Below are 20,936 nucleotides of genomic sequence, written 5' to 3'. Positions count from 1 at the left end.
CCCAGATCTCGTCCACATTCGGATTGTGCCTTCATTTTTAGACTGGTACATGTAGAATAACTGATTATGAGCAGTAGTCGGAATGTGTTATATCTACATATCTTACAATTGTAAACATATCTGGATTATCCAAACATTTCAATCGTCCCTCAAATCATTGACAGGTGGCACCATTGAACTAAGGCATCAATATAATTTAGGGGGAAATGGAGGTGTTTGATGCATGGGAATTATAATAAGGGCAGGCTAATAAACATTAAGACATTGGCCTAATGATAACAGGTGCATTTGCCGTTGGTAAGGAGCAGCATATAACCTCATGTTTATTTTATTTTGTTTATTTTTTAATAATCGTATTCCAGTACATCGCTCCTTTTCTGACAGGTTTATTCCCGCTACTAGACAACAAATATTACCATTCATCCATTAAATAGTCAAGTATGCTGGAATGTAAATAGACAGTAGCCTATTGAAAATAGTTGACAGTATGGGTAGACTACAGTATTGCTGAGCACTACATCATAGCCTATACCAAGGCAGGAGATAGAAACACAATCTATTGATAAACAAAATATTGAACAACAATTTGTCTTTTCATAGAAGTGTGGGATGCAGCATTTAGGCCTTTTTAAATTGTTTGAAAGCAGTGGTGTAAAGTACTTAAGTAGTACTTTAAAGTAGGTTTTACTTAAGTCGTTTTTTTGGGGTACTGTCTTTTACTGTCTTTTACCTTTACTTCACTACATTCCTAAAGAAATTTATGCCAGCAAAGGTGAGAAATTTATTCAGCAATAATCATGGCAATGTAATAAATCAGGGGCGCAATTTTCAAATAAAGCTATTTTGTTCCCCCCCAGTTTAATCACTGGAATGTACCTTATACTCCCATACATTTTCCCTGACACCCAAAATAACTCGTTACATTTTGAAGAGAGAACATACCTGTTTATCCCAACTGTGTGCATCTGATCTGGCAGACTCACTAAACACAAATGCTTTGTTTGTAAATTATGTCTGAGTGTTGGGAGTGTGCCCCTGGCTATCCATCAATAAAAATAAAGAAAGTTTTCAATTGTGATGTCTGGTTTGCTTATTATAAGGAATTTGAAATTATTTACACTTTTACTATTGATACTTAGTATATTTTAGCAATTCCAATCACTTTTTATTCTTAAGTATTTTTAAAACAATATACTTTTAGACTTTTACTCAAGTACTATTTTACAGGGTGACTTTTACTTAAGTCATTTTCTATTAAGGTAAACTTTACTTTTACTCAAGTATGACAATCTAGTACTTTTTCCACCACTGTTCATGAGGTAGTCACCTGGAATGCATTTCAATTAACAGCTGTGCCTTGTTAAAAGTTCATTTGTGAAAAGTCTTTATTTCTTAGCGGGTTTGAGACAATCGGTTGTGTTGTGACAAGGTAGGTACACAGAAGATAGCCCTATTTGATAAGACCAAGTCCATATTATGGCAAGAACAGCTAAAATAAGGAAAAACCATCAAGCGCAATGATGAAACTGGCTCTCATGAGGACTGCCACATGAATTGAATACCCAGAGTTACCTCTGCTGCAGAGGATAAGTGAATTACTTACCAGCCTAAGAAATTGGCAATTAATTGCACTTCAGATTGCAGCCCAAATAAATGCTTCACAGAGTTCAAGTAACAGACATCTCAACATCAACTGTTCAGAGGAGATTGCGTGAATCAGGCCTTCATAGTTGAATTGCTGCAAAGAAACCATTACTAAAGGACACCAATAAGAGACTTGCTTGGGCCAAGAAACACGAGCAATGGACATTAGACCAACTGTGGAAATCTGTCCTTGGTCTGATGAGTCCAAATTTGAGATGTTTGGTTCTGTGTCTTTGTGAGACACAGTTTAGGTGAACGGATCTCCGCATGTGTGGTTCCCACCGTGAAGCATGGAGGAGGAGGTGTGATGGTGTGGAGGTGCTTTGCTGGTGACGATGTCAGTGATTTATTTAGAATTCAAGGCACAGTTAACCAGCATGGCTACCACAGTATTCTGCAGTGATACGCCAACGGACAATGACCCAAAACATACTTCCAGGCTGTGTAAGGGCTATTTGACCAAAAGGAGTGTAATGGAGTGCTGCATCAGATGACCTCAATCCAATTGATATGGTTTGGGATGGGTTGGACCGCAGAGTGAAGGAAAAGCAGCCAACAAGTGCTCAGCATATGTGGGAACTCCTTCAAGACTTTTGAAAAACATTCCTCATGAAGGTGGTTAAGAGAATGCCAAGAGTGTGCAAAGCTGTCATCAAAGCAAAGAGTGGCTATTTGAAGAATATAAAATATATTTTGATTTCTTTAACACTTCTTTGGTTACTGCATGATTCCATGTGTTATTTCATAGTTTTGATGTCTTCACTATTATTCTGCAATGTAGAAAATAGTAAAAAATAAAGAAAAACCCTTGAATGAGTAGGTGTGTCCAAACTTTTGACTGGTACTGTATATACATACACACATGTATTTTTAAAATATATTTTTCTGAATTATTTTCCCCTAACCCTACCCACCCCTCTCCTAATTCAAGTAAACTAATGGACAACAACACTTAGGCTTCTAATTCCAGTTTATACATGCTATATACATTTAACGGACACAATGCACCTTTCGACAATTATCCTTTGTTTGTTTTTAATCCCATCTTTCAGCTACCATCAACCCTTCCCATCCATCTCCGAAGCTCATCCAGTTTAATTTCTACTCTGCCATATATATTTAACTGTGCTGTTTCACAAAAGTTCTGAATCCATATACAATTTACGGGACACAGCACATTTGACATTAGTTATCTTGTTGTTTTTAAATATCACCCTTCAACTCCATGTAACCCCTCCCATCTATCCACCAACACTGTCCATTTTTATTTCTATTTGCCATATACTTAACTGTGCTGTTTCACAAAAGGTGTGAAACTTTCTATTCTCATAGTTTCTACAGATTAAAGATAAAAATGTTTTCAAAAAGTATTATTATATAATTGATTGACTGTCTGACATATCAAATCACCTAGTAGTGCCATCTGCAGAGTTAGCTCTAGGAAAATGTTGCACTTCTTCAGTCATTCCTAGAACTGTGTCCAAAAACAAGGTACATATGGACAGTACCTAAAGAAAATATCTAATGATTCTGTCTCTTCGCAGCAAATCTGCAGAGCTGGGATGGTTGCAACCCCTATAAATACACACACACATAATACATATATATATATACATACATATACATATATATATATATATATATATACACTTATATATATATATATATATATATACACTTATATACATACATACAGTGGGGCAAAAAAAGTATTTAGTCAGCCACCAATTGTGCAAGTTCTCCCACTTAAAAATATGAGAGAGGCCTGTAATTTTCATCTTAGGTACACTTCAACTATGACAGACAAAATGAGAAGAAAATAATTCCAGAAAATCACATTGTAGGATTTTTAATTAATTTATTTGCAGATTATGGTGGAAAATAAGTATTTGGTCAATAACAAAAGTTTATCTCAATACTTTGTTATATACCCTTTGTTGGCAATGACAGAGGTCAAACGTTTTCTGTAAGTCTTCACAAGGTTTTCAAACACTGTTGCTGGTATTTTGGCCCATTCCTCCATGCAGATCTCCTCTAGAGCAGTGATGTTTTGGGGCAACACGGACTTTCAACTCCCTCCAAAGATTTTCTATGGGGTTGAGATCTGGAGACTGGCTAGGCCACTCCAGGACCTTGAAATGCTTCTTACGAAGTCACTCCTTCGTTGCCTGGACGGTGTGTTTGGGATCATTGTCATGCTGAAAGACCCAGCCACGTTTCATCTTCAATGCCCTTGCTGATGGAACATCTTGTCAACATAATTTTACATACTGGGACTATTGTAGTTCTGCTTTTTGTCTCACCTCGGAACGGCAGGCAAAATTCCGTTGGCAGGCAAAGATTTGACAATCCTACCTGTGTGCTTTAAAGTACATAGCGAACGACAGAGCAGCGGAATAATTTAGTGAGTCGTCAACTTAGCTCATCATTAGGTTGGCTTTCACAATTGAGGAAGAGCCATAGAAAGAGAAAGATGGTGCACTTACACAATCCTTACCGACAGCCTAAATGCCAGTTTATGCTTGATCCAAAAATGTGGTCGGAGGCTTCATAAGGAGAGTGTGACACAATTGCAGAGCTTCCGGAGGCATGCAGAGGCTCGATCAAGCTCCGTACCGTATCGCTGTGCGCCTCTCAAATTTTGTAACGATGCAGAGGGCTCCATATAGCTTTGACATGATTGGTTGATGGTAGGTGGGGGTGGTACGTCCTGTATGAACACAAACTCACTTACTTGACAACTTCCTTCTGTCACAAGAATTTTTATCCCAATGGTTGAACTCAACTATCACTATAGCTTTGACCAATTCCTAGAAGTTTGTAATACCCTGGTTAATGAATAATTAGACAAAGCCCCCAGTCTGCAATAGGTTAGTTCTTTGTTCAGAGTACTCTGAAGTTGAAAATGCAAACACAGTCATTTTATAACACACACACACACAGTTTATCACTTTTCTACCTGCCTGGCAGTTTCTAGCCGTTCCTCTCCTCCCTAGATTAGAGGGGCTTTGGAAGGGCCCTCTAACCTATTGTCAGTTTTCAGAGTTATCACAAGTTGACAGTTCAGTTGGCCTTGAATGTCTCAACTCTACCCAGCTCATATTGTGAAATAGTAACACAATGGCCTAGTCACACACATTATGGAATTATTACTCTAACACATTTCATACAATTACATGATTTCAGGGTGGAATCCTTTAGTCATTACTTTAAACATATAAATTCCTTTATCACCTTCAAAATAGCTCTGCTCTGCTCCACTAGCACAATAATTATGAAAGCCCTGACATGTACAGAGGCTGCATCGCAGTAAATTCTGTGTGGCCACTTCAGATGTCGGATTGACCATGCAGAGCCTTTTAAGTTGCTGCCGCACACATACAGTCTCCTGGAGGACGTTCCAGGCACGGTTGTCCCTGCTGTCAACACTGCTGTCCACACTGCAGCCTCTACGGATCAGTAAGCGCACACGCCTGACATTCCTCTCATGTGCTGCCACGCTGCAACAGCAAGGCTGGACACTGTGTCGGTGTGAGACTCGGTAAAGTCCATACACCTTACTTCTCACCCGAATGACTCTGACAAAAAAAAGAGGGGTGGATATGATTTTTTAATTTTTTTTATATTTCAGTCATTTTAGCAGACGTTCTTATCCAGAGTGACTTACAGTAAGTGCATTCATCTAGGTGGGACAACCACATCACATGCATAGTAAGTACACTTTTCCTCAATATAGTAGCTATCAGCAAAGTCAGCAAACTATAGCACAAACATTTATAGCACAAACATTTCAATAACCTAATATTCTGACTTTCACGTATAGTTATCATTACTTCTCTAGCTAGAAGAAGAAGTAGCCACAACCCTCTAGTGGAGGTCCTGGCTAAGGCGCAAACCAATTGTTTGCTTTCTAAATTTAGTTGCACACGTGTACACTTCCGAATAGGCCATATTAATTCAACAAAAAATATGCTTGGAAGCAGTGTAGCTAGATGTTCTCGTCTTTTCAGCTGTGTTTGCAACATTGACATAACACCCACATTCAACCACTTCTTCTTCTATGGTATTGTGACAGACTACAAACAATCATTAGAGGTGCATGCCACCACCTATTGTACAGGTGGTAAACTATAGAAGGAAAAAAACATTGTAGAAAAGGGGGGGAAAGAAACGTCATCATCCAAAATACCCAAAAAATAGACACATTAAAAAACCCATCCCACTGCATCAGTCACATTACAATTCAAGTCACATCCCTCACAGGCTAAGGGGCCTGTGAGGGCGGAACATCCTTTGACATGATTTCTTGCAATGCCTCGGCTGTGAACTCAGTGAGTCCCAAAAAGTGCCCTGCTGCAATTTTCTCAGATTTCTTCTCCATTTTTGCTGTGCAGTTTATGACCATCCCTCGGTTGCGGAGAAACATTCACTGATGTGAGCTCTACTACCATGACTTCTTCAGCTCCACTCGCTCCTCCGACTCTTCTCAATACCTCCAGGTAGGAGACACACTGGAGAGCCCTTACTCTTGCCACCTCTGTCTCCTTCACCCTAACAGGGCAATCTGTGAATTCAGGCACATGTTCCCCACAGAGGGTAGTGAGGTCTGCACAACGCATCACCGGGGGCAAACTACCTGCCCTCCAGGACACCTACACCACCCGATGTTACAGGAAGGCCATAAAGATCATCAAGGACATCAACCACCCGAGCCACTGCCTGTTCATCCCGCTATCATCCAGAAGGCGAGGTCAGTACAGGTGCATCAAAGCTGGGACCGAGAGACTGAAAAACAGCTTCTATCTCAAGGCCATCAGACTGTTAAACAGCCACCACTAACATTGAGTGGCTGCTGCCAACACACTGTCATTGACACTGACCCAACTCCAGCCACTTTAATAATGGGAATTGATGGGAAATGATGTAAATATATCACTAGCCACTTTAAACAATGCTACCTTATATAATGTTACTTACCCTACATTATTCATCTCATATGCATACGTATATACTGTACTCTATATCATCGACTGCATCCTTATGTAATACATGTATCACTAGCCACTTTAACTATGCCACTTTGTTTACTTTGTCTACATACTCATCTCATATGTATATACTGCACTCGATACCATCTACTGTATGCTGCCCTGTACCATCACTCATTCATATATCCTTATGTACATATTCTTTATCCCCTTACACTGTGTATAAGACAGTAGTTTTGGAATTGTTAGTTAGATTACTTGTTGGTTATCACTGCATTGTCGGAACTAGAAGCACAAGCATTTCACTACACTCGCATTAACATCTGCTAACCATGTGTATGGGACAAATAACATTTGATTTGATTCGATTTTATTGATTTGATTTGAGTTGCAACATCTAACCTCCACTGGCATTCAATACTCTTCCCATCTGCATACACTTGACCAATGTCCATATCGCCACGTAACACTCACTTCTGTCATCATGAAGTGCTTCGAGAGGCTAGTTAAGGTTCATATCACCTCTACTTTACCTGACACCCTAGACCCACTTCAATTTGCTTACCACCCCAATAGATCAACAGACGATGCAATCGCCATCGCACTGCTCTATCTCATTTGGACAAGAGGAATACCTATGTAAGAATGCTGTTCATTAACTACAGCTCAGCCTTATCATTAAGCTTGGGGCCCTGGGAATGAACACCGCCCTGTGCAACTGGGTCCTGAACTTCCTGACGGGCCTCCCCCAGGTGGTGAAGGTAGGAAACAACGCCACTTTGCTGATCCTCAACACAGGGGGCCCACAAGGGTGCGTGCTCAGCACCCTCCTGTACTCCCTGTTCACCCATGACTGCGTACCTCCAACACAATCATCAAGTTTGCAGACGACATAACAGTCGTAGGCCTGATTACCAACAATGATGAGACAGCCTACAGGGAGGAGATGAGGGCCCTGGCAGAGTGGTGCCAGGAAAATAACCGCTCTTTCAACGTCAACAAAACAAAGGAGCTGATTGCAGAGGGAGGACCCCGCCCTATCCACTTCGATGGGACCGCAGTGGAGTTCAGACAAGTTCCTTGGCGTACACATCACTGACAATCTGAAATAGTCCACCCATACAGACAGTGTGGTGAAGAAGGCGTAACAGCGCCTCTTCAATCTCAGGAGACTGAAGAAATTTGACTTGGCTCCTAAGACCCTCAAACTTTAACACATGCACAATTGAGAACATCCTGCCATTTGGACTGCTAAGAAATTAATCATCGCCTGGTACGGAAACTGTCCGCAACCACTGGTACAGTCTGCCCAACGCATCACCTTGAGATAGAAGCTGTTTTTTAGTATCTCACTCCCAGCTTTGATGCCCGATGCCTGCCCTCCAGAACACCTACAGCACCTGATGTCACAGGAAGGCCAAAAAGATCATCAAGGACATTAACCACCCTAGCTATAGCCTGTTCACCCCGCTATCGTCCAGAAGGTGAGGTCAGTACAGGTGCATCAAAGCTAGGACTGAGAGACTGAAAACAACTTCTATCACAAGGCCATCAGACGGTTAAATAGCCATCACAGGCACATTGGGGGCTGCTTCCCTATATACATAGACATGAAATCACTGTCCAGTTTAATAATGGAACACTAGTCACTTTAATAATGTTTACATACTGCTTCACTCATCTCATATGTATATACTGCATTCTATTCTACTGTATTTAGTCAATGCCACTCCAACATTGCTCATCCTAATATTTGTACATTTCTTAATTCCATTCTTTTACTTTTAGATTGTGTGTATTGTTACATACTACTGCACTGTTGGAGCTAGGAACACAAGCATTTCGCTACACTCACAATAACATCTGCTAAATATGTGTATGTGACCAATAAACTTAGATTTTTTTGCATTTATGGCACTGAAGGGGTTTGAATGCTCTTACAGGGTATCTCATATAGCCCAACTTTACATGAGAAAGGAGTGACTCTTCATCAAAGAACAAAAAAGTATGGATGAAGTGAATTTCTTCATCACGCCATCTACCATACGGATCAGTTGACATGCACCAACCACACCACCTATTTCCTCAGGTATTACATATGCACACACTATGTGCCACCCCCAGAGAGAACCTTGATTGGCTCTCTACGATCCATATACGACTTCCACTCATATCGTCTTGAGGCCCGAATATTCTGAAATCGAAATAAGTGACCCTTACCGACATCACTTCACCCAGTGCATCCATGACATTTATGGAGACTTCTCAAGTTACATTATTCTGAAACCTTCACTCGGACTAAAAACGATTCTAGAACTTTCCTACATTGCCCTTGAAAAAGTATTCACACCCCTTGACTTTTTCCAAATTTTGTTGTGTTATAGACTGAATTTTCATGAATTAAATGTAGATTTTATGTGTCACTGGCCTACACACAATACCCCATAATGTGGAATTATGTTTATTACATTTACATTACATTTAAGTCATTTAGCAGACGCTCTTATCCAGAGCGACTTACAAATTGGTGCATTCACCTTATGACATCCAGTGGAACAGCCACTTTACAATAGTGCATCTAAATCTTTTAAGGGGGGTGAGAAGGATTACTTTATCCTATCCTATTGTAGCCATGGATCTGGCTGGGGGCCACAAATATATACTGGTGGTAATGAAAGACTTATGTGTCTTGTACCAGATTTAAAAAATAGACAAGTGTATATCATCCTCAGACAGATGGTTTAGGAGAACGCTTGAATAAAACACTAAAGACTAAAGCTAAAAAAGGCTATGAAATGGGACGGAAGGAACTGGCACATGTCTTTTGCCCCAGTCGTCAATGGGCTTCTCCCCGTTCAAGCTGTTATATGGGAGGCCACGCCATGCCGAGGGATCATGGACCTCGCCTAAGAGGGGTGGGAAGCCCAGCCGTGTGAGAACAGACGGCTACGGCTAATGCGAGAACAGACGGCTACGGTGTGGCCAAAAGTGAAGGAACACATGGAGAGCGTGCAGCAAGCGCAACAGAGAGCCTACAGCATGACTGCACAGACCCAACGTTTTAATTCCGACAGAGGAACATAGGTTCTTAACTCAGTGGAGGGGTCAATACGAAGTAATGGCAATAGTATCCCCTGTAAACTACAGAGTTAAGCAGCCAGTTCGACGAAAACCTAAACAGCTATACCACATCAACCTTATGAAGGAGTACCATGAAAGAAATGCAGATGTTATGTTCTGCTCCCAACAAGAGCAACCTCCGCCAGAGGAGAACCTACGGGCCCTAGTGGACTGACACCGGGAGGTATCCTCTTCCCTCCCAGGGAATACAGATCACATCCAGCATCATATATACACACAGACAGAGCTAGGCAAGAGAGTCCCTGTAAATTGCCAGAGAGGGAGTGAGAGAGTTATCATGTCGTCATGTCGTCCCACAGCGCCTGGTCTAGTCCGACAGTTCTCATTCCAAAGCCAGACAGAACTGTGAGATTCTATAACAACTTCAGTTGACCCTCCTCTACACTTAACATCACTCCAGTTATCACTCCTTTCAACTGTGTCCTGCACCGGAGAGGAAAGCTAGTCATAGTTATTGTCCCCAGTCATGTGGTGCGGAGCGCAGGCTCCCTCTGGATTGCAGAAAGGCAAAAAAAAAAATCTACACGATTACAATTTGAGTCACCGACCCAACATTTAACCTCTTCTCCAACCAATTTGACACCACATATGGATCAGCCAGATACAAGGATCCATTCTCGCCAAAAACCTCACTCCCACTAGGCCAATATCGTCTTCATCACCATCTGAATGAGGCTCCATCTCGGCAGTCTTCACTCCACCTGCCACTGCAGTTAATTCATCCTCACTCTCATTATGTTAAATTTCCTTCTGCAGCACTCTGTATATACTCTTAATATGTTGAGCTTTCTTCCTTTTTTCCCTGCCTGCCTTCTTACCGACCTCTATGGGTTCCTCTGCTCTGTGGCCATCTCCAAATCTGACAACCATTTGGGCGTAGTTCTACCCGCCATCTTGTCCTGTCCACAGCATTGTGCCGCTGTTCCACCCCGACAAAAACTCAGCTACCATTCAATGGTCTAGATTTCGAATGTTTTCGTCCAATGTCCATGTCACAGGATTCCCCAAAATGTGCGTGAGCGACTTCCCGGAGCCGCGAGCAAAAGCCAAGCTTAGCCACAATTTGTTGATTTTTGAAAGGATCATTGGTTTGTCAGTTAAGTGCTCTGAACTGAGCAAGGATTTTGTTTGACCCTTTCTTGAACCGGCCGAGTACCATTCTGTGAACATTTAAATATGTAATTTAGATTTTTGTAAGTTAAAAAGCCAACTCTTCCTCTGTTTACAAACGCACCTCGCTACCGCATAGATCGGAATCCCTCTGGACCTATCGCAAACTATTCAACCCCTTTGTTATGGCAAGCCTAAATACTTGTTTTGAATGACTCCCTCATCTCTGTACACATACAATTATCTGGGAGGTCCCTTAATCGAGCAGTGAATTTTAAACACAGATTCACCCACAAAGACCAGGGAGGTTTTCCAATGCCTCGCAAAGAAGGGTGCCTATTGGTAGATGGGTAAGAAATAAAATAAAGCACAAATTGAATATCCCTTTGAGCATGGTGAAGTTATTAATTACACTTTGGATGATGTATTAATACACCTAGGAACTACAAAGATACAGGTGTCCTTCCTAACTCAGTTGCCGGACAGGAAGGAAACCGCTCAGGGATTTCACCATGAGGCCAATAGTGACTTTAAAAAAGTTATAGAGTTTAATGGCTGTGATAGGAGAAAACTGAGGATGGATCTATAATGGAATTTTAATGTTTGTGCTAATTTCTGTGTTCTATTTATGTGCTGTTCTATAAACCAATAACTGTGTTCATGCAAGTGGCTGACTGAACAATCCTCACTATCAGTAGCTGCAATTTGGCATACGCCCAGACCTTGTTTTGAGAATTAACGAAAGACATCTCAGTTTTAAGGTCTCAGCTTAGAGAGAAGGAGCCTTGGTCTGTCACATGTTATGAATACAGTATTGGTCGGTCACATGAATGAAACAAATCGGTAATGATTAATTAATTATGCAAATATAACTTGTCTGTGTATAGCTGTATATAAGACAACTGTTGGGACTGCCCAGGCACAGCTCCTGATTGACATGTGTACTATGGTGCATTGAGTTGGTTGGAACCTCTCCAGCGCTGACAAATAAACAATGATTCATTTAAGATTGACTTTGAGTCAAGAATTTCCACGACAGATCAACAACATTGTAGTTACTCCACAATACTAACCTAAATGACAGAGTGAAAAGGAAGCCTGTACAGAATATAAACATTCAAAAACATGCATCCTGTTTGCAAAACATGTGTCAAAGAAAGAAACTTGGTCTTGAATGCAAGGTGTTGTGTTTGGGGCAAATCCAACATAAAACATCACTGAGTAACACTTCATATTATCAAGTATGGTGGTGGCTGCATCATGTTATGGGTATGCTTGTCATCGTCAAGGACTATAGAGTTTTTTGGGATAAAAATAACGTAATAGAGCTAAGAACAGGCACTAAAAATCTATGGCAAGACTTGAAAATAGCTGTCTCGCAATGATCAACAACCAACTTGACAGAGCTTGAAGAAATTTTAAAATAATATTATGCAAATATTGTACAATCCAGGTGTGCAAAGCACACAGAAAGACTCACAGCTGTAATCGCTGCCAAAGATTCTAACATGTGTTAATTCAGCGGTTAGAGAAGTCAGATTTGAAAATTCCTAATAAGACACTCTAGTATATATGCCATTTAGCTGACGCTTTTATCCAAAGCGACTTACAGTCATGTGTGCATACATTCTACGTCATCTCCTTTGTGCACAAAACATCCATTCAATTATTCAAATATTTGTCACTCACAGGTCGTGTTCGGAGAATCAAAATTGTGATGTATCATGGGTAAATTGTGACTAACAGAGCTACAAATAACAATGAGTCGTTATTTATGATGCAAGGTGATTTGTAGATCAGTCAATTGGCAGTCGCCTGCACTGTCGAACAAGACCATTAACATTTTATATCGGTTCGTGGTTTCCGAGATCCTTGGAACAACCCTAGCCAGTTAAATGTTACATTTAAAATGGTTAGAGTTTAGGGTAGGGACATCCCAAGGAAGCTGAATAACACGTTTTTGGGTGACGTGATGACATCGGCACTTCTGCTCCATGTGCACATGTGATGTTGGTCCCACTGAGGTTTTTGGCGTGTTCGAGCTATCACTTTTGTCAAGTTGGTGACCATCGTTGGACACCAAAAGTGTGGTTTGATGATCCATGGCTTGATGATGAGAACCTTGCCGGAGACCTGAAGACATCTGTTAGTTTGACATCGCCAGACCAGCTGCGCGTGTCTCGGCCATTAAGCATTTCGATTGTCTATCCCCGCCAAATGCTTTAATGACACGCAGGTTGAAATACCAAAATCAACTATAACTGTATTAATTTGGGTCCAGGTTGAAACACACATGAAACATTCATTGACATTTAGCTAGGTTGCTGTTGCTAACTAGTTTGTTGTGGGATATTATTTTAGCTTAAGTGCATTTTATCCTTTTTTATCTGGATATTTGTATTTGTATTTTATTTTGTGTGACCTGGAGTCATATAAAATTGTGTGTTTCTCTACTCTGATCATTAATCCACAGATAAAAGTGGAATCCTAGTTAGTTATCTTTGATTAATCTCTCCTCGTTCATCTTTCAAGCACCTACGTGGGTTTTAATGCTTGTGCAAACCAATGAGTAGATGGGAGGCAGGGACTTGCAGCGAGCAGTAAGGATGAAATTAAACGGTACACTGTGTGTACAAAACATTAGGAACACATTCCTAATTTTGAGTTGCAAGCCCTTTTGCCCTCCAAACAGCCTCAATTTTGGGGGGGACATGAACGATACAAGGTGTCAAGCATTCCACAATCCATGTCTCAATTGTCACAAAGTGGATTTAACAAGTGACATCAATAACCGATCTTAGCTTTCACCTGGATTCACCTGGTCAGTCTGTCAGAGATCATCAACAAGATTCAGCTGCAGGACGATTTGTTCCTTGAGTGGATGGTCGGGGGTCCTGAACTTAATTACAAATCATTTGTAGACTGCAAATTGACTGCAAGAAGCCCAAACAGACATGTTTGTCAAAGACATAATCATTGCAAACCTTGCTTCCATTTGTATATGATCTCGTCTCTCTATTTATTATGCATGAGAATACATGGGAACAGACTTCGTAACATAAAATCACTTTGTGTCCAACTATTTTCTTTGCTCAGAAAACTTTGGGGCCAAATAAAACCACCCGCCAGCTGGGGAACCCTGGTCTTTGTCATGTAAAGAGCAGGTGTTCCTAATGTTTTTGACACTCAGGTTGAAATACAGTGCATTCGGAAAGTATTAAGACTACTCGACTTTTTCATAATGTTGTTAGGTTACAGCCTTATTCTAAAATTGATTAAATAAATGTTTTCCCTCATGACAAAGCGAAAACATGTTTTAAAAACAGATACCTTATTTACATAAGTATTCAGACCCTTTGCTATGAGACTCGAAATTGATCTCAGGTGCATCCTGTTTCCATTGATCATCCTTGAGATGTTTCTACAACTTGATTGGAGTCCACCTGTGGTAAATTCAATTGATTCGACATGATTTGGAAAGGCACACATCTGTCTATATAAGGTCCCACAGTTGACAGTGCAAGTCCGAGAAAAAACCAAGCCATGAGGTCAAAGGAATTGTCCGTAGAGCTCTGAGACAGGATTGTGTTGAGGCACAGATCTGGGGAAGGGTACCAAAACATTTCTGCAGCATTGAAGGTCGCCAAGAACAGCCGCCTCCATAATTCTTAAATGGAAGAAGTTTGGAAGACTCTTCCTAGATCTGGCTGCCCGAGACAAACTGAGCAACTGGGGTAGAAGGGCCTTGATCAGGGAGGTGACCAAGGACCCGATGGTCACTCTGACAGAGCTCCAGAGTTCTTCTGTGGAGATGGGAGAACCTTCCAGAAGCACAACCATCTCTGCAGCACTGCACCAATCAGGCCTTTATGGAGGAGTGGCCAGATGGAAGCCACTCCTCTGTAAGGCACATGACAGCCCACTTGGAGTTTGCCAAAAAGCGCCTAAAGGAGTCTCAAACAAGATTCTCTGGTCTGATGAAATCAACGCTGAACTCTTTGGCCTGTATGCCAAGCACCACGCCTGGAGGAAACCTGGCACCATCCCTACGGTGAAGCATGGTATTGGCAGAATCATGCCGTGGGGATGTTTTTCAACCGCAGGGCATGGTAAACTAGTCAGTATCGAGGGAAAGATGAACAGAGCAAAGTACAGAGAGATCCTTAATGGGGTCCTGAGTGCTCTGGAGCAGGTTCTCAGACTGGGGTGAAGGTTCACCTTCCAACAGGACAATGAAACTAGGCACACAGCCAAAACAATGCAGGAGTGGCTTCAGGACAAGTCTTTGAATGCTCTTGAGTTGCCCAGCCAGAGCCCGGACTTCAACCTGATCGAACATCTCTGGAGGGACCTGAAAATAGTTGTGTAGCGACGCTCCTCATCCAACCTGACAGAGCTTGAGAGGATCTGCTGAGAAGACTGGGAGAAACTTCCTAAACACAGGTGTGCCAAGCTTGTAGCGTCATACCCAAGAAGACTTGAGGCTGTATTTCGCTGCCAAAGGTGCTTCAACAAAGTACTGAGTAAAGGTTCTGAAAACTTATGTACAGTGCATTTGGAAAGTGTTCAGACCCCCTTACTTTTTTCACACTGTGTTACATTACAGTCTTATTCTAAAAATGTTTTTTTTTTAAATGTCCCTCATCAAGCTATACCCCAAAATGACAAAGCAAAAACAGGTTTTTAGACATTTTTGCAGATTTATACAATTTCAAAAAACGTTTTCTCCGAACCTGCTGCATTAGTTCTCCTAACCTGCCACGTTAGTTACTCTAACCAGTTATCTAAACAAACCATCTGTGACAACAAATCATCAGTATGACCACACCGAAACCCTGACACTTTGATTTATGTCCTTCCATTGAACTAAAAGTGAGAACTCCACTCATCAAGCAGGCCGAAGATAGTGACGTTGACCCATCATGAAACGATAATGGTGTAACCCATTTAACCCACCCAAAAAACAAAGGAGGGAACAGAGCTGTAATTCTTTTATCATTTCCTGTCAGGACGTCCTTTCCCTCCCTTCATCCTCCCCTTCCACCCTTAAATCCACCTCCTCCTGCTCTCTCTTTTCCGTTGCCTCCTTTCCCTTTCCCTCCCTTTTTCTAATCAAATCAAATGTTATTTGTCACATACAGTGAAATGCTTACTTTTTGCCCCCTCTCTCGCGTTGATCTTTCCTCTGCATGCCCCACATGTCCTTCTTCATGCGGCCGTCCACCACTTTGAACTTCCCCTTGACGCCGCACAGCCGACGCACCCGCTTGGTTCCGGAGCCCTTCTTGGCCACAACGTACTTGACCTCTCTTTTCCCTTTACCCACGCCCGCCGCCTTATAGATAGTAAAAGAAAGAGAGAGGATGAACTTCACTTGCTAATGTAAAATGGTGGTGGTACATGTCACTGCCAGAGGAGATGGAGCTGGCTGCCACAGGTATAGTAAAGTAAAAGTTGGTGGTGGTACATGTCGTTGCCACAGGTGTAGGAGTGTAAAATGTTTATGGTACATGTGGTTTTTATGGTGGCGGTCGTACCTCTTGAGGTCTTTTAAGCTCTTTAGCTCTTGAGCTCTTTAAAATGGTGGTCGTACCTCTTGAGCTGAGCCATCTTCTCCCTTTCACCAATGTCCACTGTGCTGACCACCGCCTCTGCCTTCTTCTTGGCTGATTCCATCTTCTTCAGCATCTGTCACACCACACAAACAGGTCATATATTACTGCCTATCCTCCATCTTTGTCTTGAATAAACAACTATCAACCCCCCTCTTGAATATACAGCTATCAACCCCCCTCTTCCACTTTCCTTCTCTCCCTCTATTTACCCGTTTCTTCCCACATTGCCCTTTTCACTCTTTCTCCCTCTGCTCCTACCTTTTGCATTTAAATGTTTAATCATTTAGCAGACGCTCTTATCCAGAGTGACTTACCTTTCTCAAGGGCACATCGACAGGTTTTTCACCTAGTCAGCTCGGGGATTAGAACCAGCAGCCTTTAGGTTAATGGCCCAATGCTCTTAACTGCTAGGTTCCTCTCAATTCCCTTCTCTTTCCCCCTCTCCCTTCCTTTCATTCACTTCCCCTCCTTTCTCACCTTTCCTCTCTCCTTCCACCATACATCCCATAATTTCCCCCTCTCCATCCCCATCGCTCCCTCTCTTACCCTCCTCTTCTTCCTGGCCTTAGCCTCGGCCACTCGCTTAATGGGCCTGGCGTTGATCTCCTTCCATTTTGCCTTGTTCTCCTCCACCATGTCCTTGGTGACGGGGATGGGGCTTATTCCTGTGTTTTTTCTCGTCATCCACGAACCACTCAAGCACCTCGCACTGGTCCTCCGAACTCACAAACCTGAACACACACACCGTCACACTTGAAAGCAGAAATAATACAAGGCATGGCTAAATAAAATTACTATTGTTCATTCATATAGCGTGCCTGCAAGCGTCATTAGTGAACACACACGCACAGTAATCATCTAATCTTGCCTGTGAAAGGAGCCATCTACCAGGTCCCTCTCTCGCTTCTTGGACGTGGCGATCTGACAGCCCAGGGCCATACCATCTGAATTCATGACGCAAACACGCTTGCCTGGGGTAACACACACACACCAGTTAAAGCTTCAGAACAGATTAAACCTAGCCATTGGTCGAAACAGCTATGAGTCACTCTGTAAGGCCCTCCCCCTAACGATGTTTTCTTTACTCACTGGTGCTCTGCACTGGCACCACCTGGAAGTCATCACCGTTGGCATCACCTTGAATACCGCCGGACGCTTTAGCCTTCTACATCTGAGCGAAGCTCCTGTAGACCACACGTTGTTTACACTTTTAGCTGATCTTGGCAAAGTGCATAATTTGGTCATAAGCCAAGTGACAATGTCTACCAGCATTACCCCCATTGGAATCTGTCAAATAATAGACGGTGCCATCTAATATCAATCTAAAATCAAATCTAAGATACACTACATGAACAAAAGTATGTGGACACCTGCTCGTCGAACATCTTATTCCAAAATCGTTAATATGGAGTTGGTCCCCCTTTGCTGCTATAACAGCTTCCACTCTTTTGGGAAGGCTTGCCACTAGATGTTGGAACATTGCTGCGGGGACTTGCTTCCATTCAGCCACGAACATTAGCGAGGTCAGGCACTGATGTTGGGCGATTAGACTTGGCTTGCAGTCCGCGTTCCAATTCATCCTGAAGGTGTTTGATGGAGTTGAGGTCAGGGCTCTGTGCAGGCCAGTCATGTTCTTCCTCACCAATCTCAACAAAACATTTCTGTATGGACCTCGCTTTGTGCACGGGGACATTGTCATGCTGAAACAGGAAAGGGTGTTCCCATAACTGTTGCCAGAAAGTTCGAAGCACAGAATCGTCTAGAATGTAATTGTATTTATTTTTATTTTACCTTTTTTTATTTAACTAGACAAGTCAGTTAAGAACAAATTCTTATTTTCAATGACAGCCTAGGAACAGTGGGTTAACTGCCTGTTCAGGGGCAGAACGACAGATTTGTACCTTATCAGCTCGAGGATTTGAACTTGCAACCTTTCGGTAACTAGTCCAACGCTCCAACCACTAGGCTACCCTGCCGCAATGCTGTAGCGTTTAAGATTTCCCTTCATTAGAACTAAGGGGCCTAGCCTGAACCATGAAAAACAGCCCCAGACCATTATCCCTCCTCCAACAAACTTCACAGATGGCACTATGCATTCAGGCAGGTAGCGTTCTGATGGTGAAGCGTGATTCATCACTCCAGATGAACACGTTTCCACTGCTCCAGTGTCCAATGAGCTTTACACGACTCCAGCCGAGGCTTGGCACTGCTCATTGTGATCTTAGGCTTGTGTGAAGCTGCTCGGCCATGGAAACCCACTTCATGAAGCTCCCGATAAACAGTTATTATGCTGACGTTGCTTCCAGAGGCAGTTTGGAACTTAGTAGTGAGTGTTGCAACCAAGGACAGACGATGTTTTCGCGCTACAGCACTTAGCGGTCCCGTTCTTTGAGCTTGTGTGGCCTACCACTTCGCGGCTGAGCCGTTGTTATTCCTAAACATTTCTACTTCACAATAACAGCACTTACAGTTGACCGGGGCAGCTCTAGCAGGGCAGATATTTGACGAACTGACTTGTTGGGTAGATGTTATCCTAAGATGGTGCCACGTTGAAAGTCACAGAGCTCTTCAGCTCTGGCAATGTTTGTCTATGGAGATTGCATGGCTGCATGCTTGATTTATTTTTACACCTGTCAGCAAAGTGTATGGCTGAAATAGCCAAATCCAGTAACTAGCTGTTTGCTATCAGAATCCTGCAAAGTCGTTAAACTAAGTATATTCATTAATAAGTAAATTGACATGAGCCCTGACCTCTCGTCATCAGAGTCGCTGCTGTTGTCAACATCATCCGAGTCGCTATCCCCCTCTTCCCCAGCTTCCTTTGATGTCCCCGCGTCTTCCTCCTCCAGCTGGGCCGTCCCCAGCTCCTCTTGGGCCTTTCTCTTCTTCCCCTTGGCTGGAGACAAAACAAAGGTGTTACAAAAGGTTCATTCAACACTCTTCTCTCACTTTCCTTCACTTTCTCTCCATGGATGAATTGCAAAAGTGGAGTCCTCTCCTTCAAACGCACTGGTCGGAAAACACAAGATAGGTGAAAGTAATATGGTGGATACTTACACCCATCAAATACTTTCATGCAATGATGGAAAGGAGATGAGGACGCCACTTGAGTATATTGAAATGCAGCCATGCACTATGTACCTGTGGGGTCCTAGTTCTGTAGTACCTGTGTCTGCCGTAGCTCGCTCTCTGCATCTCCTTCCAGATCCAATTCAGAAAATATGTCCTGTGGAGGTCAAACAAGGACAGGAAGTCATATCAGATCAGAGGTCAGAGAAGAGAACCAATGGATTTATAATTACAACAGTCATTTTAAACCACTATATATGGATGAGGACATCTGTGTGTAAGCATGTTTGTGTACTTTGGTGCAAAAAGTCCAAAAAGTCAATCCCAGAACAACAGCAAAGGACCTTGTGAAGATGCTGGAGAAAACAGGTACAAAGTATCTATATCCACAGTAAAACGAGTCCTATATCAACATAACCTGAAAGGCCACTCAGCAAGGAAGATACCACTGCTCCAAAACCGCCATAAAAAAGACAGACTACGGTTTGTAACTGCACATGGGGACAAAGATTGTAGTTTTTGGAGAAATGTCCTCTGGTCTGATGAAACAAAAATAGAACTGTTTGGCTATAAATGACCATGATTATGTTTGGAGGAAAAAGGGGGAGGCTTGCAAGCCAAAGAACATCACCCCAACCGTGAAGCGTGGGGGTGGCAGCATCATGTTGTGGGGGTGCTTTGCTGCAGGAGGGACTGGTGCACTTCACAAAATAGATGGTATCATGAGGGGGGGAAATTATGTGGATATATTGAAGCAAAATCTCAAGACATCAGTCAGGAAGTGAAAGCTTGGTCGCAAATGGGTCTTCCAAATGGACAATGACCCAAAGCATACTTCCAAATTTGTGGCAAAATGGCTTAAAGACAACAAAGTCAAGGCATTGGAGTGGCCATCACAAAGCCCTGACCTCAGTCCTACAGAAAATTTGTGGGCAGAACTGAAAAAGCGTGTGCGAGCAAGGAGGCCTACAAACCTGACTCAGTTACACCAGCTCTGTCAGGAGGAATGGGCCAAAATTCACCCAACTTATTGTGGAAAGCTTGTGGAAGGCTACCTGAAATGTTTGACCCAAGTTAAGCAATTTAAAGGCAATGCTACTAAATACTAATTGAGTGTATGTAAACTTCAGACCCACTGGGAATGTGATGAAGGAAATAAAAGCTGAAATAAATAATTATCTCTACTACTATTCTGATATTTCACATTCATAAATAAAGTAAGTAATGATCCTAACTGACCTAAGACAGGGAATGTTTACTAGGATTAAATATCAGGAATTGTGAAAAACTTCCGACTTCAACTGTAGGTGTTATCAGTGCTGTTACCTACCCTGAGAGAAGGCATCATGCACCCAGTTGGCTCCAACAT

The 20,936-nt window shown here is 42.3% G+C and overlaps 1 protein-coding gene and 1 long non-coding RNA gene across 2 annotated transcripts; both read right to left on the bottom strand.

Annotated features, from left to right (window-relative positions):
• Nucleotides 1-3,510: 3,510 nt before the first annotated feature.
• Nucleotides 3,511-17,223, bottom strand: LOC118395466 (uncharacterized). The gene is made up of 3 exons (XM_035789281.2): nucleotides 17,045-17,223; nucleotides 16,477-16,571; nucleotides 3,511-5,222 (listed from the first exon to the last, which is right to left on the bottom strand). Exons 1-3 carry the CDS (start codon nucleotides 17,180-17,182, stop codon nucleotides 4,817-4,819), a joined length of 639 nt encoding a protein of 212 aa, XP_035645174.1. The 5' UTR covers nucleotides 17,183-17,223; the 3' UTR covers nucleotides 3,511-4,816.
• A 147-nt stretch (nucleotides 17,224-17,370) lies between these two features.
• Nucleotides 17,371-19,824, bottom strand: LOC118395460 (uncharacterized). The gene is made up of 4 exons (XR_004827970.1): nucleotides 19,665-19,824; nucleotides 19,250-19,394; nucleotides 17,588-17,682; nucleotides 17,371-17,469 (listed from the first exon to the last, which is right to left on the bottom strand). It is a non-coding gene; the product is annotated as an uncharacterized LOC118395460 (long non-coding RNA).
• Nucleotides 19,825-20,936: the final 1,112 nt, after the last annotated feature.

This window comes from Oncorhynchus keta, chromosome 1 (assembly GCF_023373465.1).
Source record: "Oncorhynchus keta strain PuntledgeMale-10-30-2019 chromosome 1, Oket_V2, whole genome shotgun sequence".
Lineage (NCBI taxonomy): Eukaryota > Metazoa > Chordata > Actinopteri > Salmoniformes > Salmonidae > Oncorhynchus > Oncorhynchus keta.
Note: the sequence above shows the minus strand (reverse complement) of the source record. Positions and strands in the feature narration are given on the sequence as shown.